At 47.6% G+C, this 27,201-nt stretch overlaps 1 protein-coding gene across 1 annotated transcript in view; it reads left to right on the forward strand.

Moving 5' to 3' along the window:
- The window catches only part of LOC144506872 (inositol-trisphosphate 3-kinase B-like), a 64,683-nt gene extending 44,125 nt beyond the window's left edge, over positions 1-20,558 (forward strand). Inside the window, exons 2-7 of the mRNA XM_078233231.1 lie at positions 1,380-1,479; positions 6,155-6,368; positions 10,809-11,013; positions 16,053-16,154; positions 16,613-16,684; positions 20,349-20,558. Coding sequence (XP_078089357.1) covers positions 1,380-1,479; positions 6,155-6,368; positions 10,809-11,013; positions 16,053-16,154; positions 16,613-16,684; positions 20,349-20,558 — 903 coding nt within the window. The remainder of the gene's footprint in view (positions 1-1,379; positions 1,480-6,154; positions 6,369-10,808; positions 11,014-16,052; positions 16,155-16,612; positions 16,685-20,348) is intronic.
- Positions 20,559-27,201: the final 6,643 nt, after the last annotated feature.

Consider the following 27,201-nt stretch of genomic DNA (forward strand, 5'->3'; position numbering starts at 1 on the left):
GTGAAGAGCTTTCTTCTGGATTCACTATCTGAGTTCTTGGTGACTATCTTATATTAATGGTCTCTAGTTCATGCTCTTCCCCACAAGAGGAAACATTCTTTCCATATCCACTCTGTCAGAACCTTTCATAATTTCAAATAACTTCATTAGATTACCCCCTTTTTTCAAGAGAATGGGGATTTAGCCTGTCAATCCTTTCCTGATATCTGTATCCACACACTTCCGGGATACCTTGTAAATCTTCTCTGCACCCTCGCTAGTGCCTCCACATCATTTTTATAATATGGTGACCAGAACTGCAATATGGTGACCGGAACTCACGTTTATCGGATTTTGGCCTCTCCTGCCTATTTCCCATAGCCTTCGACTAGTTCAAGAATCTCCTAGTATCTCATATTCAATGACCTAATCTCCCCTGCTCACTGGGGGAGAGAATTCAAAATGCTAGCCACCCTCCGAGAGAAGAAACTCCTCCATATCTCCATCTGAAATGGGAGACCCCTTGTTTGAAACTGTGCCCCTAGTTCTAGCTCCTTCCATAAGGGGAAACATCCTCTCAGCGTCCATCCTGTCCAGCCCTCCAGAAATGAATGGTCAGAATTCTCCGGCCATTCACAGCAGCAGGATTCTCCAGTCCTGCCGGCAGCGCCCGTGGGTTTCCCGCCGGCATGGGGTGACGTCAATGGGAATTCCCATTGACAGCAGCGGGACCAGAGACGCTAGCAAACAAGGCGCCACCTCCCGTCGGCGGGAAGCACGTGGCTGGGAGGCTGGAGAATCTCACCTGATGTGTTTCAATAAGATCACCTTCTCATTCTCCTCAACTCTTGTGCAGGGTCCCGTGTCTGCGTGAGTTTCCTCCGGGTGCTCCAGTTTCCCCCCACAGTCCAAAGGTGTGCGGGTTAGGTGCATTGGCCATGCTAAATTTCCCCTTAGTATCCCAGGATGCATAGGTTAGAGGGATTAGCGGGGTAAATATGTGGGGTTGCGAGAATAGGGCCTGGGTGGGATTGTTGTCGGTGCAGACTCAATGGGCCGAATGGCCTCCTTCTGCACTGTAGAGATTCTATGATACTTCCATTTTAGGCCCAACCTACTAAACCTTTCCTCATAAGACAACCCCCTTCATCCCAGGGGTTCGATCTGGTGAACCTTCTGTTTACATTGAAGTTTTTTGTGCTGATGGATGGGAGGGCATCATGAGCTGTGGACTGAATATTATCCATTGTCTATCTCTTGCTTCCCTCTCCCGTTTTAGTTCCTCATCCAACATACAATTCACCAGAGTGCTCTTGCTGTGTGAGTGATGCTTTTGTCTAATGATGCAGAGAGCTCCAACAGAGAAAAGGCTTCAATTTCCCTCCTCTTGTATTTTGCAGCGTAAGCCCTGGAGGAAAGCTAAAACAATAATGCACTGCTCACCTTTCGTGGTCTCCTACAAGAAACAATATTCGTGGATTCAACTGGCTGGTCATTCAGGTAACTGATCTCTTTTATTTTTATAGTTTTTTACTTTCATGGGATCCGTACATCACAAGGCCAATAATTATTATCCGTCCCTAATTGTCCTTCAACCAAATGGCTTGCTAGGCCATTTCAGAGTCAACCACGCGAGTTGCCTCACACCCTTTCAAAAGTACCTGGATGAACACTTGGCACATTCAAGGCTATGGGCCAAGTGCTGGTAAATGGGATTAGGTGAGAGGTCAGGTGTTTCTCACGTGTCAGTGCAGACTCGATGGGCTGAAGGGCCTCTTCTGCACTGTATAATTCTATGATTGTACGATACTATTCACTTCAGCTACTCTCTAAGATTTCCACATTCTCGCCACTCTTTGAGTGAAGACATTTCTTCTGAATTCACTATCTGATTTCATAGAATCCTTATGGTGCAGAAGGAGGCCATTCAGCCCATCGAGAATGTACCGAGCACAATCCCACCCTGGCCCGATACCCACAACCCCACACATCTATCCTAGCTAGTACCCTTGACACTAAGGGGCAATTTAACATGGCCAATCCACCTAACCCACACATCTTTGGACTGTGGGAGGAAACCGGAGCACCTGGAGGAAACCCATGCAGACACGGAGAGAATGTGCAAAACCCAACACAGAGACAGTGACCCAAGCCAGGAATTGAACCCGGGTCCCTGGTGCTGTGAGGCAACAGTGCTAACCACTTTGCCATCGTGCCACCTATATTTCTTGGTGACTATCTTATATTGATAGTCACATGTAGGCCAGACCAGGTAAGGACGGCAGATTTCCTTCCCTGAAGGGGACATGAGTGAACCCAAATGGGTTTTTATGACAATCATTCCTGAGACTGGCCAGAATTCTCCGACCTCACCTGCGGCTGGGATTCTCCAGTCCTGCGGCTGGGATTCTCCAGTCCTGCGGCTGGGATTCTCCAGTCCTGCGGCTGGGATTCTCCAGTCCTGTGGCTAGGAATCTCCAGTCCTGCTGCTGTGAACGGAGATTTGATTTGAGTGCCAAATTCTCTGTCCTTGCTGGCAATGGCAGCAGGACGTAGGAGATCAGAGAATCCCGGCCACTTTTACTGAACTGAATTTGAATTTCACTAACTGCCACAGTGGGGTTTGAACCCATCTTCCCAGGGCGTTAATCTGGGACACTGGATTACTAATCCAGTGCCTTTACCGCTAGACCACCACCTCCCCCTCTGAGCCATGTTAACCTAGAAGTAACTTTAATTTGAAAATGATCTATGTCTCATTGCTTCCTTTGAACTTGCTTTAAAATCAAAGGAAGAAATTTCTGTTGTAACCAAAGAATGAACTTACATTTATATGGTGCCTCTCACCAAGTTAGGATATCCCAAAAGTGCTTCATGATCAATGGCGTACTCTTGAAGTCTTGTAATGTCGGAATATGCAGCAGTCAGTTTACACACAGCAAGCTCCCTCATTCAGCAATGTGATCTCTTCTCGTGCTGTTGGTTAAACGAGTAATTTTGGCCAGGTTACTGGGGGGAAATCCCCCAGTCTTCTGCTAAATTGTGGCATGGTATCTTTTCCATCCAGGGGCAGATAGGGCTTCAGTTTAACCCCTCATCCGAAAGGCAGCCGCTCTGACAGTGCTACACTCCCTCAGTATGCATGACTGGATTAGAGTGAGATTTAAACCCTCAGCCCTCCAACTCAGAGACAAGAATGCCTCGATAATTACCATAGAAATCATAGAAACCCACAGTGCAGCCCATTGAGCCTGCATTGACAACAATCCCACATAGGCCTTATCCCCGTAACCCCAAATATTTCCCCACTAATCCCTCTAATCCCGGAACACTAAGGGGCAATTTAGCACGGTCAATGCACCTAACCCGCACATCTTTGGACTGTGAGAGGAAACCCATGCAGACACGGGGAGAACGTGCAGACTCCACGCAGACAGTGACTGAAGCCGGGAATCGAACCCATGTCCCTGGAGCTGTGAGGCAGCAGTGCTAACCACTGTGCCACCGTGCCGCCAAGTCTTGTAAAAGTGAAATGGATTCATGTTAACACCCAGAGCAAAAAGCCCAGAAAGAAAAAAGCATTTCGGACCAGTGTTCCCATTTCCCCGTTTTACTGTTTTTTCCTTCTGGGTGATGAAACAAAAATACATTCTGCCCAGAAACTTTGGTAAAATTGCAAGTGGCTAGCAAAAACATTTCAACTAAGTTTTCAGACTTTAAGCCTGAACTAGAGGTTGTGGGTGGAAATTTCCCATCCTGCCCGCCACGGGAATTGTAGCGAAAAGGACATGGACTGTGCGAAGGTCCGTTGACCTCGGACAGGATTTTCCAGACTTGGGGCAAGCGTGGGCGCAAAATCCCGCCCTGTGCATTTGTCGGTTTTCCATGTTGTACAGCTATGGGCAGATGTGGATCTCAGTGTGAGCATTGGATACTCTATGGTCAGGGCTGTCACGTCCTGTTTACAGTTTTCTCTGGTATCAATGTGCAGTTATCTCGATATGTGTGGAGAACAAACTGTCTTCACATCCACACGTCACCAACAGAGGTCAGTTTCTTTAAGCACCCGTCTCTTAAAATAAAACTCAACTCAACACCACTGTCCACCGCACCCACCACCACACCCACCTCCACACCCACCTCCCCACCCCGCCTCCATTTTAAGCTTGTTGTTCAATGTTGTAAGACAGTGACCCGAGGCTTAAACCACCCACCTAGTTACCAGTCACTCACTCGCATTGATTCAGGCTAGAATGCTTGCCAAGTTTGTGTAGGGCTACCTGTTCCTTGCAATCTTGTCACTATTTCACCCCCTCAATCTCCCAGTCATGGAAAGGGTAGCTCAACAGGACTGGGAGTATCGAGCCAGAGAATCCCTACCATGCAGAAGGAGGCCACTCAGCACATTCAGGCCACACTGACTCTCTGACATAGCATCTTACCCAGGCCCTATCCTAGTAACCCAGCGCTAATCCCCCTAATCTAGACATCTTTGAGACACTAAGGGGCAATTTAATATGATCAATCCACCTGGCCTGCACATCTTTGGGCTGTGGGAGGAAACCGGAGCACCCGGAGGAAACCCACGCAGACACGGGGAGAACGTGCTGACTCCACACAGACAGTCATCCAAGGTGCTAATCACTGTGCCACCGTGACGTCCCGTCGGAAAGGAAGTAGGAAGGCAAAGGCTGCTTCCAATACTGCCCAGAGCCTCTCCCCCATCCCAATCATGCCCAGAACTGTAACCCCTGTACTGCTGGACAGAGCAATCCTCATTGGAGCTGTCAGTGGCCTTCTGCAACTGGAATTCTTTTTATTTGTTCGGGGATGTGGGCGTCGCTGGCTACGCCAGCATTTCAAGCCCACCCCTGACGGCATTCAAGAGTCAACCACATTGCTGTTCGTCTGGAGTCACGTGTAGGTCAGACCGGGTAAGGACGGCAGATTTCCTTCCCTAAAGTGAACCAGGTGGGTTTTTATGACAGTTGACGATGGTTTCATGGCCATCATTAGAGTTTTAATTCCAGATTTTTATTGAATTCAAATTTCACCAACTGCAATGGTGGGATTTGAACCTGGATCACCAGAGCATTACCCTGGTTCTCTGAATTACCAGTCCAGCGACAATACCACTGTGCCACTGCCTCCTAGTGGTGGCTAGTGGCTGCTCTCGGCCACTGGGCAGGCTGTTAATCTGATCGGGCTGAGCTCTACAAATATTCATCTGAGTGCGGCCCTGCCGTTAGTGTCAGCCACATCGCTGGATTTGTTACCCGCTATCGGGGTTTCACCTCACTTTTCTTGCCCTCTCGAATCCTTTGACCTTATTAAACATCTTCATTAGACCATCCCTGAATCTTCAATATTCAAGAGAATAGAAGACTAGTCTAGGGCTGGGATTTTCCAGCTCCTGCCATAGTGGGTTTTCCAACAGCAGAGGCAGCTCACCAATGGCCAATGGACTTTCCATTCCCGCCAAAGTCAGTGGCTCGCTGGCCACGCCATCATGGTACCACCTCGGGGGCGAGGGGTGGTCCGGTGGAACGAAAAATCCTGCAGGAGTGGAAAATCCTGGCCTTAGGCAATCTGTCCTCAGAATGTAACATTCTTTTGCTCCAGTATCATCCTGATGAAATACAGAACAAACTACTTCATGCAATGCAGACAATTTTGAAAAAATTATTCATTCATAGGACATGGGCGTCGCTGGCTGGCCAACGTTTATTGCCCAGCCCTAGTTGCCCTTGAGAAGGTGGTGGTGAGTTGCCTTCTTGAATCGCTGCAGTCCACATGCTGTGGGTTGACCCACCATGCCACGATGAATGAAAAGAGGGGTTGAATTGCTCAATGATTAACTGGGATAGGGATGGGGGCACGGGGAAATGTTGGGTGGGATTCTTCGGCCGTGTTTGCCCCACAAATGGAGAATCCCGCTCGAGTTCAATGGACCTTTGCATGGTCCCCCCATCCCGTCCGCTACGATTCCCGCAGCGGGCGGGACGGGAGAATTCCCCCCGCCCCGTCATCCTTGGGGAAACAAGGAGGCTCTGATAATGATCTTTGAAAGGATCACAAGGAAGTATGGAGTTTTCTTGCGCTTCTCCGTGATACCCCTTACACGGATGTCCACACGTGCCAGCTAACACGGTGTCTTGTTCTGTTTGTTGTTTAGGTAGTTTCAAGGCAGGGGATGGTGGGAGAATCCTGAAGAAGTACTGTGAGACTGAGAAGATGTGCTTTGAGCAATTAAAAATGGATTCGCTGGCTCCCTTCGTGCCCCGGTACTATGGTCTTACCGATGAAGATGGAGAGCAGTATATTCAGCTGGATGATTTGTTAGCTGAGTTTGACAGTCCGTGTGTCATGGACTGTAAAATGGGAACAAGGTAGGTGATAATCTCTGTGTAATCTCACACTGGAATTGACCAGCGTGCCATGAGGGGAAAGAAACAAAAGACTCACATTTATATAATGCATTTAGTGAAGGGTGGCACGGTGGCACAGTGGTTAGCACTGCTGCATCACAACGCTAGGGACCCGGGTTCGATTCCCGGCTCGGGTCACTGTCTGTGTGGAGTTTGCACGTTCTCCCCGTATCTGCATGTATTTCCTCCGGGTGCTCCGGTTTCCTCCCACAGTCCAAAGATGTGCAGTTTAGCTGGATTGGCCATGCTAAATTGCCCCTTAGTGTCAGGGGGATTAGTGGGGTAAATATTTAGGGTTAAGTATGGGGATGGGATGCTTTCTCGGAGAGTCAGTGCAGACTCATTGGGCTGAATGGCCTCCTCTGCACTGTAGGGATTCTGATTCTATGATCATGGAGGCCTTACCACCTTAAAGGTGCTAGATAAATGGAGCTTATTGTTTAACTGGGAACAGTCCAATGAATGATTGGACTAGTGCAGACTAATGACCATCCAAACTGGGAGCAGTACCGCAACTAATTGGACCGGGATCTATATAGTGACCGGCTGGCCTGCCAATGGTATATGGGCAAGATGGATCACGACTGCCAAAGTAACTTGCTGCTCTGCAAATGATACAGAGCACACCATTCAACCAGCAAGCCTCCCATTTACACCCAAGTCACTGGAGTTTGCAGTGCATTTAGAAGCTGACTGGAGTATTTACGAGTCGCCTCCTTACACTGGAACATGGGGTTACAGGGATAGGGCGGTGGGATAGGGCCTGGGTGGGATGCTCTCTCAGAGAGTCGGTGCAGATTCGAAGGGCCGAGTGGCCTCCTTCTGCACTGTGGGGATTCTACTGTTCACAGATTGACTGAAGCAGCAATCACAAATGGTTTAGTTTCTTGGCAACCACCGCCACCCTCCCCCTTCCAACAACACGGGACCACAGACAAGCTGCACTGCTGTTTTTGTACTGCAGCTTGCGATCTCTGATTGGCTGCTTTGTAGAATGCTAGCTCACCAAAAACAGATAAGAGGAGTGTAAGATATCGTTAACAGCGATATAGATTTTTATCGGCACCGGATCTGTGTTTCCCCCCTCTAGGACTCCACTGCTTGTAAACCACAAGAATCTTATTGAGCTTGTTTGTGTTTGTTGATCCCGCCTTGCTTCCTTGTTGTAGTTGTTATTGAGAGTTCACATTTTATAGTGTAAGTAGACCGGAAGGCAGGGTGTTAGGATGGTCTGATCTCCAAGATTTTCGTGTGGCCTGAGTCTAAAACATCTTCATAAACATGGTGGAATAAACGGAAACACAAGTGTTGATTCGTCATTAAGTTGAAGCGAGCCCTGATTAACACTGCACCTTCAGCAGAATGTGTGAGAGAAGCGACTCGCCTGGATCCCTGCCTCAGCTTTCAACCCTGACTGAGCCGCACAGGGCTTCTCACCTTGGACCCAACGCTTGTGGGAGCCTGGGTCCACCCCTGAACCCGCAATCCAAGCTAACACTTCAGGGCGGCGGTGGGGGGAGGGGGGGGGGGGGGGGGGAGGGTGGTGCTGCACCGTTGAGGGTGCTTTCTTCTGACTGAGATGTTAAACGCAGGTCCCACCCGCCATCACAGGTGGCTATAAACGATACTCATGACCTATATCTCAAACAAAAGCTGGGGCTCTCCCTCCAATGTTCGGGTGGTGTTTAGTCAGTGACATACACTTGAACTATTGTATTGTAAGAAGCAGTCAATATGTTTATGTTTTTTTAATGAGTGTCACAAATAGGCTTACATTAACACTGCAATGAAGTTACTGTGAAAATCCCCGAGTTGCCACACTCCGGCGCCTGTTCAGGTACGCTGAGGGAGAACTTAGCACGGCCAATGCAACTGACCAGCACGTCTTTCGGACTGTGGGAGGAAAGCGGAGCACCCGGAGGAAACCCACGCAGACACGTGCAAACTCCGCACAGACAGTGACCCAAGCTGGGAATCAAACCCAGGTTCTTGGCACTGTGAGGCAGCAGTGTTAACCACTGTGTCACCGTGCTGCCCAATAACCATCTAGACTGGGACCAGTACCGTGACTAATTGGACTGGCCATCTATATAGTGGCCAGCTGGATTGCCAATGGTATATGGGCACGATGGAACATAACTGCCAAATTATCTTGCTGCGCAACACCAACAGTTGATCTGTTTTTTTGTGAAGTTGGTGAAGAGATAAGTATTGGCCACCGCGACAGAAAACCTCCCCTACAGTTTTTCAATTTGTGATTTTACATCTAGCTGCAAGGGCCCTGAATTTAATGTTTGACCTGACTGGCAGAATCTCTTTAAAAGTAAGAGGTTGCCAATTTAAGACCGAGATGAGAATTATTTTTCTCTGAGCGTTGTGGGAGGTGTGAAAACTCCCCCCCCCCAGAGTCTTTGACTTTGAACCAGATGAGAGAAGTGGGTGAAAGTTTATCGGGGGTAGGTGTGAATGTGGGGCTGAAGTTCCTATCAGAGTGGCCATGGTCTTATCGAATGGCAGAGCAGGTTCGGGGGCCGAGTGGCCTACTCCTGCTCTTAACTCGTGTGTCTCCCCCGGTATGTTCTGCAGGCCCCTATTTCCGGCTCTGGATTGCCTGGGCACTCTCCATTGAGGTCACATTTAGAAGCTAACCATGTTAAACCTGCTGGAAACACCAGTCAGGAAGGACCTAAATAGATATCACACTTTTTATGCGTCAACTGTGTTCATTTGGATTCTCGTCTCTGAGTCTGAAGGCTGTCGGCTCGAGTCCCACTCAAGAAACTTGACCGTCAAAATTGAGGCTGAGATCTCATTGCCGCACTGAGGGAATGCCGCACTGCCAGAGGTTGCAATATTTTGGATGTGGTTAAACTGAGGCTCTGTCTGCCCCTTGCGTGAAGATAAGAGATATCATGACCCAACTCCGAAAAGGAGTGGAGGCGTCTCTGGAGTCCTTGTCAATACACAGCCCTCACCAATATTACGCACGCGCCATGCCGTTATCACACCGCTGTTCATGGGAGCTTGCTGTGCACAGATTGACTGCTGCGCTTCCTACATCACAACAGTGATCACTCTTTAGAAGTATTTAACTGGCTGTAAAGTGGTGATCACTGCTGCCTCACGGTGCCAGGGACTCGGGTTTGAATCCCGGCTTGGGTCACCGTCTGGAGTTTGTACGTTCTCCCCATATCTGTGTGGGTTTCCTCCGGGTGCTCCGTTTTCCTCCCACAGTCTGAAAGACGTGTTGATTCGGTGGATTGGCCATGCTAAATTCTCCCTCAGTGTACCCGAACAGGCGCCGGAGTGCAGTGACTAGCGGATTTTCACAGTAACTTCATTGCCGTGTTAATGTCAGCCTACTTGTGACACTAAACTGAAGTGCTTTTGGGACACTCGGAGGTGTTATATAAATGTAACTTTTTTTTCTCCCTTTCATGATCTCAGGACAGCCCAAGAGTGTTTAACAGCCAATAAAATGCTTTGTGTAGACACTGATGAAATGGGCTGAATGACAACCCCCAATTAGGATTCAAGTTCCCACTACGAAGAGTAACATGATAATGAGCAGATTGAATGATATTAGGTTGATGAGAGAATGAGGAATATAAGGTACAGTAAGGATAGTAAGAGTCAGAGAATACACTGATCAGCGTGGGCTATATCAGTGTATACTGCACTGAGGAGTGTGGAGTATATCAGTGTATACTGCACTGAGGAGTGTGGAGTATATCAGTGTATACTGCACTGAGGAGTGTGGAGTATATCAGTGTATACTGCACTGAGGAGTGTGGAGTATATCAGTGTATACTGCACTGAGGAGTGTGGAGTATATCAGTGTATACTGCACTGAGGAGTGTGGAGTATATCAGTGTATACTGCACTGAGGAATGTGGAGTATATCAGTGTATACTGCACTGAGGAGTGTGGAGTATATCAGTGTATACTGCACTGAGGAATGTGGAGTATATCAACGAATGTTACAGTGAGGAATGTGCAGTGAAACAGCGAGAGGTGTGATCAGTACCACACGGGCAGCACGGTGGCACAGTGGTTAGCACTGCTGCCTCACAGCGCCAGGGACCCGGGTTCGATTCTGGTCTTGGGTCACTGTTTGTGTGGAGTTTGCACGTTCTAACCGTATCTGTGTGGGTTTCCTCCGGGTGCTCCAATTTCCTCCCACAGTCCAAAGATGTGAGGGATAGGTTGATTGGCCATGCTAAATTGTACCTCAGTGTCCTGGACTGCATAAATTAGAGGGATTAGCGGGGTAAATATGTGGGGTGATGGGGATAGGGTCTGGGTGGGATTGTGGTCGGTGCAGACTCGATGGGCCGAATGGCCTCCTTCTGTACTGTAGGGTTTCTATGATTCTATGATTTCTCTCTGCTCCCTCAATAGGACGTATCTGGAGGAAGAGCTGATGAAAGCCAGAGAGAAGCCAAAGTTACGGAAGGACATGTACAAGAAAATGGTGGAGATTGATCCTCAAGCTCCCACCACGCAGGAGCACAAACTCCAAGCTGTTCTGAAGCCACGTTACATGCAGTGGAGGGAAACCCTCAGTTCTACAGCAACACTCGGCTTTCGTATTGAAGGGGTTAAGGTGTGTTAGCCTGGTCTCGTCCTGGGAGAGATTTTGATGTGCGTTAACCCATGGTTCTGTGTTGAGTACAGGTGGGGGAGGAGGGGGTGGGTGGGGTGAATGGAAGGATATCTCTCCCTGGTTTCTCTCCCATTGCCCTCTTCAAACCCATCTCGTCCATGAGAATCTCATCCTGCTCCAGAAACCATATTCCCACCAAACTGTTGATCACTCACCCTTTCTTCCTCGCTCCCACAGAATCACTACAGTGCAGAATGAGGCCATTCGGCCCATCGAGTCTGCACCAACCCTCCGACAGATCATCTCACCCAGGCCCTATCCCCCTACCCTACACATCTTGGGACACAAGGGGGGGAATTTAGCATGGCCAATCCACCTAACCTACACATCTTTGGCACATGTTAGCTGAAAGTGTAAACTCTTCCCTCTCCTTAACTACTGACTCTCCTCCCTCTCAAATCTCTAACCATCATTCTGACTGAAAGCAAACCCTGTTTTCCCTCTGTTTTAACACACAATCCCTCCATCTCCAATCTCGTTTTCTTCTCCGTAGTCATCGAATGTGCTACATAGGAATATAGGAATTAGGAGCAGAAGGGGGAAAATTCAGCCCTACAAGCTTGCTCCGCCATCCTGGCTGATCTCTCCCTGGTCTCAGATCCACCGCCCCACCTGTTCCCTATACCCCGATAACCCCTTTTTTAAAATGAGAAATCTGTCTATCTCCCTCCTGAAACCATTCAAAGATTCAGACTCCACCGCGCGATGGAGCAGCGAGTTCCACAAATTCACCACCCTCTGGGAGACGTAGTTCCTCCTCATCTCATTTTTAAATCTACCGCCTCGCAACCTATACCTGTGACCTCTTGTTCGAGATTGCCCCACAAGAGGAAACATTTGGTCTACATTTACTTTATCAATCCCTTTTAAAATTGTATACACCTCGATCAGACCCTCCCTCAACTTTCTAAACTCCAGTGAGTTTCAGCTGTCATTTTCCAAATACCTGCCCATTCTGCCCACCATTCTCCATTTGAAACTCTCCAGCCAATTATCTGCCGAAATTTCTCTTATTAAATTCACAGAAAATATTCTGCATGAGTGTGACTGATGTAAACTATCTCTCATTGACCTCTCTTCAGTCTTTGAGACCAGTGACCCTCTCAGCACTTGCCTCTGACACCTTGGGCAGGATTTTCTGGACTCACTCATCACAAAATCGTAAGATCCTGCCCAAGATCAATGGACCTTTCCATGTTCCGCCCCTCGCCTGCTCCGATTCCCGTGGTGGGCGGAACGGTAAAATTTCAGCCCTTGCCTCTACCATCCAGTTGGGCGGGACACGACCTTACCTGGTTGCGTTCCCATCCATCCTGTCGTTCTCTGAGAGTCCCCTGCAAGGACTTCTCCTCTGCTTCCCGGGGCATTACTTCTGGGGTGTCCCTCAAGGATCTATCCGTGGCCGCCTCCTGTTTCTCACCTGCCGCTGCCCCTGGGAAACACCCAGAAACTGTTTCCATTTCTACAACACCCAGCCCATCGCTGCCTCTCAACCTCCTGTACTGTCTCTGAGATGGCAGGTTGCTTGTCCAATATTCAGTATTGGATGAACCCTAATTTGATCCAGTTAAATATTGGAGAGACTGAAGGCCTTGTCACAAACTCTTTGTCTCCGGCCACTGTCTGAAGCTGAAGTGATCGTTGTGTCTTTAGCATCCTGTTTGATCCCACTCTTTCCTGTAAAATGCTGTGTGCTGTCAGCTTTTCACTATTTGATGCCTTTAGATTCTTTGGTGTGGTCACACGTGTGTGGTATTTAACATGGAACAAAGCCTATGCGGTACCTTCCAGGTTGTCACGCAGTCATGCACGCGTGCAGCTTAGTGGGAACAGTGTTTGGCTCCCCAGCCAAGCTTCCGCCATCAAAGTCATAGAGTCATAGAGGTTTACAGCATGGAAACAGGCCCTTCGGCCCAACTTGTCCATGCCGCCCTTTTTTAAAAAAACCCCGAAGCTAATCCCAATTGTCCGCATTTGGCCCAAATCCCTCTATACCCATCATACCCATGTAACTATCTAAATGCTTTTTAAAAGATAAAATGTACCCGCCTCTACTACTGCCTCTGGCAGCTTGTTCCAGACACTCACCACCCTCTGTGTGAAAAAACTGCCCCTCTGGACACTTTTGTATCTCTCCCCTCTCACCTTAAACCTGTGCCCTCTAGTTTTAGACTCCCCGACCTTTGGGAAAAGATATTGACTATCTACCTTGTCTATGCCCCTCATTATTTTATAGATCTCTATAAGGTCACCCCTCAGCCTCCTACGCTCCAGAGAAAAAAGTCCCAGTCTATTCAGCCTCTCCTTATAACTCAATCCATCAAGTCCCGGTAGCATCTTAGTAAATCTTTTCTGCACTCTTTCTAGTTTAATAATATCCTTTCTATAATAGGGTGACCAGAATTGCACACAGTATTCCAAGTGTGGCCTTACCAATGTCTTGTACAACTTCAACAAGACATTCCAACTCCTGTATTCAATGTTCTGACCAATGAAACCAAGCATGCTGAATGCCTTCTTCACCACTCTGTCCACCTGTGACTCCACTTTCAAGGAGCTATGAACATGTACCCCTAGATCTCTTTGTTCTGTAACTCTCCCCAACGCCCTACCATTAACTAAGTCCTGCCCTGGTTCAATCTACCAAAATGCATCACCTTGCATTTGTCTAAATTAAATTCCATCTGCCATTCGTCAGCCCACTGGCCCAATTGATCAAGATCCCGTTGCAATTGGAGATAACTTTCTTCACTGTCCACTATGCCACCAATCTTGGTGTCATCTGCAAACTTACTAACCATGCCCCCTATATTCTCATCCAAATCATTAATATAAATGACAAATAACAGTGGACCCAGCACTGATCCCTGCCTCTCCATCACAAAGATTACCCCTGTTAAATCATCCATCCACAGCTCTCCCTCTCCTTATCCACAACCAAAATCCTCATCCATAATTCTGTTATCTTCAGACTCAACTATTCTAATGGTGTCTTTAGCTGTCCTCGTTCTAACCCAGGCGAGACTCGTTCTAACCCAGGCGAGACTCGTTCTAACCCAGACGAGACTCGTTCTAACCCAGACGAGACTCGTTCTAACCCAGACGAGACTCGTTCTAACCCAGACGAGACGCGTTCTAACCCAGGCGAGACTCGTTCACCTATCAGTCCTGTGCTCACTGATGGACACTGGTTCCAGGTTCTATATCAATGCCTCCAATTTTCAAATTCTCATCCTTGTGTTCAAATCCCTCTTGGCCTTGCATGTCCCCCAAACTAACAACCCTCTTTAGATCTCTGCGCTCCTCCAATTTGGCCTCTACCTCGTCCATCTCTTCAGCTGCCTGCACAGTGAGCTCTGGAATTCCCTCGGCCTCCACAAGTGTGCCGACATTGTGGGTCAACAAAAGTGTAACTTATCGATAACCAGGGCTGCCCAAAGCCACCACAAAGGGTTCAGGAATCCTGAGCAAAATGTTGGAGCAGTCCGCCACCTGGTGGTGAGAGGGAGAGTGGCAGTACATTGCAGGAATTTTGGAAAACAGTATAAGCTGATGATTACGATTGTTTTATATAATGTGTGTGGATACATATTTATTTTATAACATGATATTATTTATATATACATGAACACATTATAAATACGTAAATACATATATACACATGTACAAACATACAGTCTCACACATACATGTAATAATAGACATTTACACACGCTGCTTACAACCTCAACAACAGAACTTTGCACATTTCAGGGACAGCTCCCGGAAATCCTTCATCAGATTTAGCAGATGTTAGATTCAGAGTAACGCCACCACTTCTCTGTGCCAAGGATGGTAATGCCCAACATTCTGCAACAACCATCAAGCGACATTGTTTAAAGTTTATTTATTAGTATCACAAGTAGGCTTACATTAACGCTGCAATGAAGTTACTGTGGAAATCCCCTAGTCGCCACACTCCGGCGCCTGTTCGGGTTACACTGAGGGAGGATTTAGCATGGCCAATGCACCCCAACCAGCACATCTTTCGGACTGTGGGAGGAAACCGGAGCACCCAGAGGAAAATGCCGGAACTGTAAAGCAAATGTTTGAAAGTAGCTAGCATGGGATGCATCATCCTTAATTGAAACTGTCTGGAGTCTCCCTCAAACATAGAAATTAGAAGCAGGAGTAGGCCATTCGGCCCTTCGAGCAGGGAACTGAATGGGCTGCGAGATACAATTAAGATTTGGCAAGACTGTCAAACTTCTATCATGATGTGGAGATGCCAGCGTTGGACTGGGGTAAACACAGTAAGAGTTTTAACAACACCAGGTTAAAGTCCAACAGGTTTATTTGGTAGCAAATACCATTAGCTTTCGGAGCGCTGCTCCTTCGTCAGATGGAGTGGAGATGTGCTCTCAAACAGGGCACAGAGACACAAAATCAAGTTACAGAATACTGATTAGAATGCGAATCTCTACAGCCAACCAGGTCTTAAAGATACAGACAATGTGAGTGGAGGGAGCATTAAGCACAGGTTAAAGAGATGTGTATTGTCTCCAGACAGGACAGCCAGTGAAATTCTGCAAGTCCAGGAGGCAAGCTGTGGGGGTTACTGATAGTGTGACAAACTTCTATCACCTCATGGGTGACTTGGTAGCACAGTGGTTAGCACTGCTGCCTCACAGCACCAGGGACCCGGGTTCGATTCCCGCCTCAGGTCACTGTCTGTGTGGAGTCTGCATGTTCTCCCCATGTCTACGGGGATTTGTTCTGGGCACTGTGGTTTCCTCCCACAGTCCAAAGATGTGCGGGTTAAGTGGATTGGCCCTGCTGAATTGACCCTTAGTGTCAGGGGGATTAACAAGGTAAAGATGTGGGGTTACAGGGATAGGGCCTGGGTGGGATTGTTGTCGGTGGGATTGTTGTCGATGGGCCGAATGGCCTCCTTCTGCACTGTAGGGATTGTATGATCATGTTTTCCCTCTCGGTTACAGAAAGCAGACAGGACGGGCAGCACAAACTTCAAAAGGACCAAAACAAAGGAACAGATTCTGCAGGTCTTTGCTGACTTTGTCGATGGAAACAAGAACGTTGTGGTGAGTTATCATCAATAAGTGGGTTCGAATGCCAAATACTGGGGTGAAGGCATCAATAGAAAGGATTAAATGACCATCCCACACTGAGAAAGAGAAATGGCACAAACACGTACATATGTTGCTCATCATTTTTCATACGGAGTTTGCAACTAGTCGCTCCTTCTCTCTGAGCCAGGCAGTGAGAGCTGCCATGCTGTCCGAACATTGGGAATCAGCCTCTCAATCCTCAGTTTCCCAGAGATGGGTAGAAGGTGTTGTGAATGTCCAGCGAATCAGGAGCAGGAACTCTGGTTGACTCCCAATCCCGTTTCCATGGAAACAAAGGCCAAGTGCAGCACCCTATCGGCCTGGGGCTGAGGTCTAGCTGAGGTCTGCCCAGTCCTGGCGTTGTGTCTATCTGACCTCAACCAACGTTGACTTACCGACCACGTAAACCCATGCTTTGTTTGAACCCACAGGCTGCCTACTTGACGAGACTGAAGAAGATCCAGAAAGCTCTGGAATCATCGGAGTTCTTCAAAAAGCATGAGGTGTGTAGCAAAAAGCTTCGAGGAGAGCGGTTCTGTCAGTGGTGGACAACCTTGGCCTGGGGGCCACATGCGGTTCAACTGGGTGTGGCCCACGAGACACTTTGCTGGCCGTTACCCAGATGCAGAGTTGCCACATTCTGCTGGTTTCCATCCGCGTAGTTTTTTTCCTATCGGTGTGACTGAAGCGATATATTGAATGTATTCAAGCGGTGGCTAGGTTTTAGTACTTGGGGCAAATGGGACCAAAGGTTATGGAGAGAAAGTAGGATTAGGCTATTGAGTTGGACGATCGGCCGTGATTGTGATGAATGGCGGAGCAGGCTCGTATGTGTCCTCCTCCTGCCCCGTCCTTCTATGTTTCTATGATACATACATGTAGTCTAAAGTGAAGTGAGGTGTGTGCTGATTGTTCACAAGATTGACTGTGAGAGCCGTGTGTCCAAAGTATAAATATTTCTTTTGTTTTTACCACCTGAAGTTCTGTTAATATATAAAAGATTCAGTGTTTTCTATACCTGGTTCTGAAATATTCGGCATGTATTAAATGTATTTAATCTTATTCCTGGGGTTAGTGAACAAACCCGATTTCAAACTTGCGGCCCACTGAGATGGGAGAGGGCCACTCATGCGGCCCACTCACAGCCTAAGTTGCCCATCATTGGGTTATAGGGATGATCGCCTTTGAGCAGACACTAATAAAGAACAAAGAAAATTGCAGCACAGGAACAGGCCCTTCGGCCCTCCAAGCCTGCACCGACCATGCTGCCCAACTGAACTAAAACCCTCTACCCTTCTGGGGACCATATCCCTCTATTCCCATCCTATTCATGTATTTGTCCAGACGCCCTTAAAAGTAGCTAAAGTCACTAAAATGGCTCTCAGGAACCACCAGTTGGCAAATGATGGGCCTGTAATTCTCGTGGACTTTGTGGTCATTTAAACTGGAAGTTGTGGGCCTGTGATTTATCCCAACTGGTGCCTCCTGCTCTGTGGGAGATAAAATCAGGGTAGAGGTATCAGCCTTTCTAACCGACCTATCGTAGTGGGCTGAGATTTGTCGCAGTGACCCAGCCAAACAAGAGGAAGCTCACCTCGGCGGCACAGTGGTTAGCACTGCTGCCTCATAGCGTCAGGGACCCAGGTTCAATTCCGGCCTTGGGTCACTGTCTGTGTGGAGTTTGCACGTTCTCTCCGTGTCTGCATGAGTTTCCTCCGGGTGCTCCGGTTTCCTCCCACACTCCAAAGATGTGTGGGTTAGGTTGATTGGCCATGATAAATTGCCCCTAGAGTCAGGGAAATTAGCAGGATAAATATGTGGGTTACTGGAATAGAGCCTGGGTGGGATTGTGGTCGGTGCAGACACGATGGGCTGAATGGCCTCCTTGTGCACTGTAAGGATTCTGTGATTCTAGGTATCAAGCGTGGCTCAGCAGCAACACACTTTCTCTGAATCAATTGGTTGTGGCTCCTGTTCCCCTCCAGGGACCTGGGCCTGTAATATAAGGTGTTTGAGTTGTTGCCTTTGTGGTGAGACTATTGAGTGAAATCCTGGCTGTGAAGGATTTCATAGCTCGGTTGTGAAGATGGACGAGAGAATTCCCCCGATGTCCCAGACAATGTTTGTCCCTTAACCGACCTCCCCCCAAAAAAAACTGGTCGTTACCTTATTGCTCTTTGTGGGATCTTGCTGTGCACACATTGGCTACCTACCCCCCCTTTCCTAAATTACAACCGTGACTGTGCCTCAAAAGCCTTTCATTGGCTGTAAAGCATTTTGGGGCCATTTCGGAGGTTGTGAAAGGTGCTATATAAATGTAACCTGCCACTCCCTAATTGGTAAGGATGTACGGGTGTGAGGGTCCGTTCCTGAGTGAGGTACAGCAAGAGAGAGAGGAAAGGGGGGAATACACCGGGCATTGGGAGGGAGTTACAAAGAATCTCTGCTGCCTTGGCGCCAATAAATATTGAGCCGCATGTGGCCCCCAGGCCAAGGTTGTCCATACAACTGCCTGAACCCAGAGTGAGGTTCTCACATTTCATAAATCACAAAATCATCAACCGTGGGTAGTCGTGAAGTAACCGCATGGTTAGTGAGGGTTTAGGTTGAGCCCGCTCTGTCCTCACAGAATCATCCCCACAGTGCAGAAGGAGGCCATTCGGCCCATCGAGTCTGCACCGACCACAATCCCACCCAGGCCCTATTCCTGTAACCCTCATTCACCCTGCTAATCCCCCTGACACTAAGGGGCAATTTTTAGCATGGCCAATCAACCTAACTCGCACATCTTTGGACTGTGGGAGGAAACCGGAGGAAACTCACGGACACCCAGAGGAAACAGAGAACGTGCAGACCTCACACAGACAGTGACCCGAGGCCGGAATTGAACCCAGGTCCCTGGCACTGTGAGGCAGCAGTGCTAACCACTGTGCCACCGTGCCACCTCCTGATTAAGTCGAGTCAGGAATTGTTATGGACAATCTTCCCTCTCAGTGCCCAGCCCCTTAAGCCCCTGGACCTGATGCCAAGTGGGTAATTACTGCCCGCTTAAGGGTCTTGTTCTCTACTGCCGGTATTCACCCACAATAATCCATCCCGCTGGCGAAGAGGACTGGAAAATCCCACTCCTTCTCACTTCAGCCCTAGCTCCAGGAGTCTGCCGGTCAGTCACTGGAACCTTCTCTGCCGGTCAGTCACTGGAACCTTCTCTGCCGGTCAGCCACTGGAACCTTCTCTGCCGGTCAGTCACTGGAACCTTCTCTGCCGGTCAGTCACTGGAACCTTCTCTGCCGGTCAGTCACTGGAACCTTCTCTGCCGGTCAGTCACTGGAACCTTCTCTGCCGGTCAGTCACTGGAACCTTCTCTGCCGGTCAGTCACTGGAACCTTCTCTGCCGGTCAGTCACTGGAACCTTCTCTGCCGGTCAGTCAGATCGCGGCTGCTCTGTAGCTCGACTTCATTTTGCGGTTTTTGCTTCATTTTTCGTACCAAGAAGAAGCATCGCTAAGCCTTAAAATCTCCAATAACCCCTCCCACCCCCCCACGTCCCCCGCCCCGAGCATCCGCAGCCTTTTAGGGGAGCAAGTTCTGGTCTTCCACAACCCTTTGTGCAACAAAATGCTTCTAGATTGTTCTTCTCAAAAACCTAGCGCTGATTTGAAAATTACCTCCTCTTTGCCTTTATTTCCCCCATGTGCAGAAATATCTATCCCGTATCTGCCCTATCAGATCCTGTTAACATTTTAAACACCTCAGTCAGATCACCTATAAGCTAAGGAGGGCAAACAAGCAACGTTTATGAACCTTGTCCTTATAATTTAGCCCTCGAAGTCCTCACATCGTTCTGGTGAAAATAAATTTGATACAGAAATGCACAGGGTTATGGTGGGGCGGGCGGGTGGTGGGGGCGGGGGGGGGGGGGGAGTGGGCTGGTGGATGGGCCTGGGTAAGATGCTCTGTTGGAGAGTCCATGCAGATCTGATGGGCCAAATGGCCTCTTTCCGCACTGTAGGGATTCTATGGTTCCCAGATTCTAAATGCCACGGTTATTTTCTCACCCAGAAGGGGGAAAAAAAGTAAAATTTGGGAAATAAGAAACCTGTCCAAACTGCTTTTCCCTGTTGAGCCACCTTGCAAACACTATTTGACTTTTGACCTTCCTTGCAGGTCATCGGGAGTTCCTTGCTCTTCATTCACGACAAGAACGAGGTGGCGAAAGTGTGGCTCATCGACTTCGGTAAGACCACAAGACTACCGTGCGGAAAGACTCTTAACCACCGGCTACCATGGCAGGAAGGCAACAGAGAAGACGGCTACCTCTGGGGTCTTGACAACATGATTGACATTACATCCACCATCTTGGAAGGTCACTCATGATCCTGGGGCAAGCTCCTTTGTCGCCACGGGGTGGGGGGGGTGGGGGTGCGGGGTTTGCATTGGGCACCGGGAAGGTTATCCGGCCCCCTTTGCTTCTCAACCTGCGGCACTGCTGTTCAAAGTAGTGAGAAGAATGGACAAGGGAGAAATCTCAATCGCAAAACGTGGTTTCTCCATGGACAAGTAGGCTTTTGCTTGGGTGACTCTGAATTTTAATTGGACCCACACGGTGAATGGGATATACGAAGGAAGATGAATGGTGGAGGTGACGTTTTTCTCAAAGGGGAAATATGGTTGCTATGGCCGCAGGGCAGTTTGGAATGATTATTCTCGGATTGATTTTGAAAAACATTTTAAAAACAACTACAATTAGACGTTAGTAATGGCTAACATGAATGCAAAAGAAGAACCTTTACGTGGTGCTCTCCTGACAGATAAGGTGCTTGCCTCGCCAAGTTGTATGACTGCATCTCGGGTTCAAAGCCAAAGGATGGCACTAAGTTCTCAGCCTTCTTCCCCCATGCCACCCCTTCCTCCCCCACACCCACCCCACTCCACATCTCCCCGCACCCTCCTGCCTTAAACTCTGAATGATTTCTGCTGCAGGACAAAGTACAAAACTGAGTTAATACGACTTAAAACAACTCTCATCCCTCCTAAAGAAACCTTTAGCCTAAATACAGCTCTTCTCAAAATGTCCGGGTGTCGCAAAGTGCTTTACAGCAGCTAACCGTTTTTTGAACCAACACAGAAAATGCTGGAAAATCTCAGTGGGGCTGACAGCATCTGTGGAGAGAGGATAAAGCCAACGTTTCTAAACATTAGCCGGAATTTTACCGCCACGCACTGCCCTGGAATCGGGACGGGCACGGCTTGCAGAAGGTTGGCCTCGGGTGGGATTTTACGAGCCTCGCCCGAGCGAAATGGTAAAATACCGGCCATTGGTTCTGTTCTCTCTCTACAGATGCTGTCAGACTCTGCTGAGATTTTCCAGCATTTTCCGTTTCTGTTTCAGATTCCAGCACCCGCAGTATTTTGCTTTTATCTAACTGTTGTTGAAGCTTGGTCACCGTTCTAATGTGGGAAAACACAGCAACTGATTTGTGTTTTGCACTACGTTACACCTTTTCCCCCCCTCTGACCACTACCATCTAATGCATTACTCTGGACTGCAAGCTCCTCCAGCTGGGAAAGAGTTAATGTCCTGATTGTGGTCATGTTGTTGGTTGAAGGATAAATATTGGCCAAGGAGAGGGAGAAACACCCCTACCTTTGTTCAGATTTGTGCAACGAGATCTTTTACATCGGCCCAAGAGGATGGATCAGGTCTCTGTTTAACCTGGTTGTATGCAAAAGAGGTACCTCCGACAGTGCAGCATTCCCCCAGTACTGCTGCTGGGGTGTTAGCCAAGATTTTCTGGTCAAGTCTCTCTCGACTGGGATTTAAACCCACACTTTTTGACTTGTGCTGCTCCTGATTTGCCAAGAGTTCCTTATACAAAATGGGGACTCGTATGATTGGGGCTAGTACATGATCATGAATTGAAGTTTGGTTAACGGACAGGGAGCAGAGAGTAGGAATAAATGGGACACTTTTGGGTTGGCGGGCTGTAATTTGGAGGGCACTGCAAGGACCAGAAGTACTGGTCACAGCTATTTACAATCTATATTAATGACTCAGATGAGGGGACTCAGTAATGTATCCAAAGTTGCTGACAACACAAAGTTAGGTGGGAACTTAAGTGGTGAGGACATCTCAAAGAGTTGGCAGAGAGATATATGATGGACAGGTCAGGTGAGTGGCAGGTGGAATACAATGTGGTGAGGTATGAAGTCCATCCATTTTGAAAGGAAAAAAACAAAATATCTTCTGAATGGTGGGAGACTGGGAGGGTTTTGTGTGTCCTTGGACTTGAATCACGGAAAGTACAGCAATCAATTGGGAAAGCAAATGGTATGTTAGCTTTTGTTACAAAGAGATTGGAGTATAAGAGTGACACAGCGGTTAGCACTGCTGCCTCTCACCTCGACCTGGGTTCAATTCCGACCTTGGGTCATTGTCTGTGCAGAGTCTGCATGTTCTCCCCGTGTCTGCGTGGGTTTCCTCCAGGTGCACCAGTTTCCTCCCACAGTCTGAAGATGTGCGGGTTAGGTGGATTGGCCATGCTCAATTTTCTTTTAGTGTTAGGGAGATTAGCAGGGTAAATACGTGGGATTACGGGGATAGGACGTACAACTAAAGCACAACCTCCCTACTTTTGTATTCAAGTCCCCTCACAATAAGTCTCCTCTCCCACTCTCCCCATGCTGCAGCCCAATGTGGGCTGATGTCTCCTGGATTCGGAGCTGGGATGGCAAACCACCGCTCGCCACCTCTTTGCTAATGTTAAATCCAGAATTTATAAAAGCAAAGAATGTTGGGAAAATCTCAGCCGGTCAGCCAGCATCTGTGGAGAGAGAAACGGACTTAACGTTTCAGGTGGATGACCTTTCATCAGGTGAAAGGTCGTTGACCTGAAACATTGGGCTGAATTTTTCACTGCGTCGGAATGACTCGGGAATCTTTTTTAAAATGGCAGGCAGGGCACGATTCAGGAGATTCCGACATTTCCGGCACTCCCAAGCTGGAAAGCACGCCATGGTAGAATATCCCGCCCAGTGTCTCTCTCTCCAGAACGACAGTGGTTTTTTTACGCAGTGGGTATTCCATCTTTTGACAAAACTGTGGCAATCTATGGGATTCGGGGATACTAGTTCATAAAACTGTGCAGCCTAAGTGGAGGCTGATCGCCCCTCATGCCTGTGCCAGTTCTTTGAGGGAACAATTGGTCCCACTTTCCTGCTATCTTCCCATAGTCCTGAAATTTATTTCCCTTTCAAGTATATATATCCAATTCCCTTTTACCACCCTTTCAGGCAGTGCAATCCAGATCCTAACGGAATTATTTCTCCTCATCTCCCCTCTGACCCTTTAGTCAGTTACCTTAAATCTGTGCCCTCGAGTTACTGGCCCTCTCGTCAGTGGAAGCACTTTCTCCAGATCTAATCTTTCAAAATCTCCTCAAAATGGCTGCCTTGATGCTCCAAGAATCGTGGGGTGGCACAGTGGTTAGCACTGCGGTCTCACAGCACCAGAGACCGGGGTTCAATTCCAGTCTCAGGTGACTATCTGTGTGGAGTTTGCATGTTCTCCCCGTGTCTGTGTGGGTTTCCTCCGGGTGCTCCAATTTCATCCCACGCTCCAAAGATGTTGGGGTTAGATAAGTTGATTAGCATGCCGATCAAAGTGTCAGGGGGTTTAGCAGGGTGGGATTACAGGGAGAGGGTGGGATTGTTGTCGGTGCAGGCTCAATGGGTCAAATGCCCTCCTTCTGCACTGTAGGGATTCTATGAGAACATTCAAAGGCATGATTGATCCTTCACGTCATAGTGGTTGGAACCTTAGCAAGTGTCCTTGTCCAATCCGGAATTTTGTTTTCCATATTCATTCTTCTGATGTGTCGATGGCATTGATTTCCCACCCTGATTCCTCCAACGAACAGAATAACTTGTGAGGCTAGTTTCAGCTCAAGAGCAGTTAACCAAATTGGTAGGAAAGAACTTTGGGCCTTCCAAACCTCAGAACATCCCAAAGCGCTTGACAGCCAATGAAAAATTCTGAAGTGTGTTGTCAAATTTTGTGATGTAATTTTCTTCTCGTTAGTGAACGGTCTGGGGTTTTTCTTTACAGAAGTTCAACAACTTCACGATCACTATTACTGACACCAGTTTTTTACGTCCAGACTTATTTTTTTTAAAAACTGAATTCAAACTCTCAAGGTGGGATTTGAACTCTTGTTGCTTGGATTATTTGTGCAGGGAATCAGTGCAGTGTTGTCACAGGCACGGAGAGATACTGAGAAAGAGAGACTTCAAATGGCGGAAGAGAGACAGAGCAAAGCAACAGGGGAGAGAGGGAATCAGAAAAAAGTAAAACTGAGAAATAATGAAACATAAAGTCAGAGTAGGAAGGAGGAATTGAAAGCCAAAGAGAAACTGTTTTATAAACCCTGTGTACACCGCGTGGATTAACTTTTTACCCAGTTTTAGTCCAAATGCACTCGTGCTCCTGTGGTACATCTTCCCTCTCAGTGTGCGCCAAAGATGATGTGGGAACATTACCAAAGAATTCCATGAATTGAAACAAATAATTGACTGAGGAAGTGTGACTTTGATTACTGACAGATTCAGAGGTGTTAATCGGAAAGTATGAGTCCGAGCTCCATGGGGAATGACGTTAGGATGTATCTCAATCCCACCTCTAATAAGAAACGAGTCTGAAAAATGCCTAGTCCCATTCCCAGTCTTGGATGGGACGGATCTGCCCAAGAATCATTTGCGAGACCTCCAGCCGAAGGATTGTCCTTTTTGGACAATCAGTCAAATAGAAATCCAGGAGTGGAATCATACGTATTCTGACAGTTCAAACCCAGTATGCATTGTGTAACTTCTGTCACTTATGGGACAATGTGATTATGGGGTTCAAAGTCCGGGATTTGCTGGAAATTGAAAATTATCCCGGAATCCTGCAGTATGGAGGCATAAATTGTCTGTGTATTTTGGAACACGTATTCCATGTGAAAATGTAAAGTATCCTGAGGAATCTCTACTGTATGTTACTGAACACTACTAATAATTATTACAGTGTGTTTTTTTTATGACTGAGTTGAGGAGATATACTGTAAAATAAATCTTTCATGTACTTACTGTGTTTTGGTATAATATTTACTGTTATCTCTGTAATCTCCACCTTCTGAAATCAACTAGAAGGGCCTCATCTCTAAGTCTTTGGTACTGTCTTTTGCCATATATTAAGCCCTTTCCCTTAGTACATAGAATATGTTTTTCATTGAGGAACACAGCAGACACTAAAGGGCTAACATAGTTACAAAACAATTCAGGAAACAGTCATTTCCTGCTTTTTCTGGTGACGTTTGGGAAGAATGAAGGATTGAGCAATAACAAGTTGAGGTGATAGTTTAGTGGTACTATCGCTAGACTATTAATCCAGAAACATAGCTAATGTTCTGGGGACCTGGGTTTGAATCCTGCCATGGCAGAGGGTGGAATTTGAATTCAATAAAAAAAATCTAGAATTAAGAATCTACTGATGACCATGAAACCACTGTTGATTGTCGGAAAAACCCATCTGGTTCACTAATGTCCTTTAGGAAAGGAAATCTGCCGTCCTTACCCGGTCTGGCCTACATGTTGCTCCAGAGCCACAGTAATGTGGCTGACTCTCAACTGCCCTCTGAAATGGTCTAGCAAACCGTTCAGTTGTATCAGCCCTTCAAGAAGGCAGCTCACTACCACCTTCTCAAGGGCAACCATGGAAAGGCAATAAATGCTGACCAGCCAGTGATGCCCATGCCCCATGAATGAATAAACAAACCTGCCAATCTACAGAGAGGCAATTGCCTCTAAGTGACCTTAAGATACACCTCATAACAATGTTCTTCTAAGTGACCCCAGCATGCAATATTGACAGTAATAAAGTCCCTGTAGCCTTAAAGGGGCAGGGCAGGTTCTAACTGGTGAACTGTGTGATATAATTCTCCTAAACCTTCCATAACAACGTTTGGGATTTCCGTTTCAAAGTAAAAGCATAAACCATCGAGTGACACAATGAGTTCCAATACAGATCACAACACACTGTGGCATGTGGTAAGTAGCTGATTTATTAGTGAAGCAGATATAGGTACAATTCTAAATTCAGAAGCTGCATCAGGATTAACGCTGGGAGATTTTTCAGTACATTGTTACCTCAAAGAGCAGCATTGAGAAAGTGAGCCATTAACAAACATATCGTAGGAACTTACTCATAACCAGCATGTTATAACCGCACCTGTTTTAATCTCCATGACACGACTGGTGTGGCCACACATAGCAGTATCTGTAGACAGCTTCATTGATCCAGGTAGGGTGCCCCCTGGTGATGGCTGAGGAGATTGAGCTTTGATGCATCACAGCCACATGAACGACAGCAGAGGAGACCAGTTTAATATAGCACAATGCTATCCTCTTTGGCGAGTGCAGGATATATTGACACAGGACCCTTACTGAAAGAAAGTATTTATACTGTGACTTTCATGATCTCAGGACATCCCAATTCATAGAATCATAGAATCCCTACAGTACAGAAGAGGTCATTCAGCCCATCAAGTCTGCACCAACTCTCTGACAGAGTACATTACCTATGCACTCTTCCCCACCTCCCCCCACTTTTTCTGTAATCCTATACCTGATAGAGGTTTACAAGATGTTGAGAGGTCTGGATAGGGTAGACTCTCAGAGGCTATTTCCAAGGGCTGAAATGGTTGCTACGAGAGGACACAGGTTTAAGGTGCTGGGGGGTAGGTACAGAGGAGATGTCAGGGGTAAGTTTTTCACTCAGAGGGTGGTGGGTGAGTGGAATCGGCTGACGTCGGTGGTGGTGGAGGCAAACTCGTTGGGGTCTTTTAAGAGACTTCTGGATGAGTACATGGCATTTAATGGGATTGAGGGCTATAGATAGGCCTAGAGGTGGGGATGTGATCGGCGCAACTTGTGGGCCGAAGGGCCTGTTTGTGCTGTGGCTTTCTATGTTCTATGTTCTATTTAC

The sequence above is a fragment of the Mustelus asterias genome, chromosome 18 (genome assembly GCF_964213995.1).
Source record: "Mustelus asterias chromosome 18, sMusAst1.hap1.1, whole genome shotgun sequence".
Classification (NCBI taxonomy): Eukaryota; Metazoa; Chordata; class Chondrichthyes; order Carcharhiniformes; family Triakidae; genus Mustelus; species Mustelus asterias.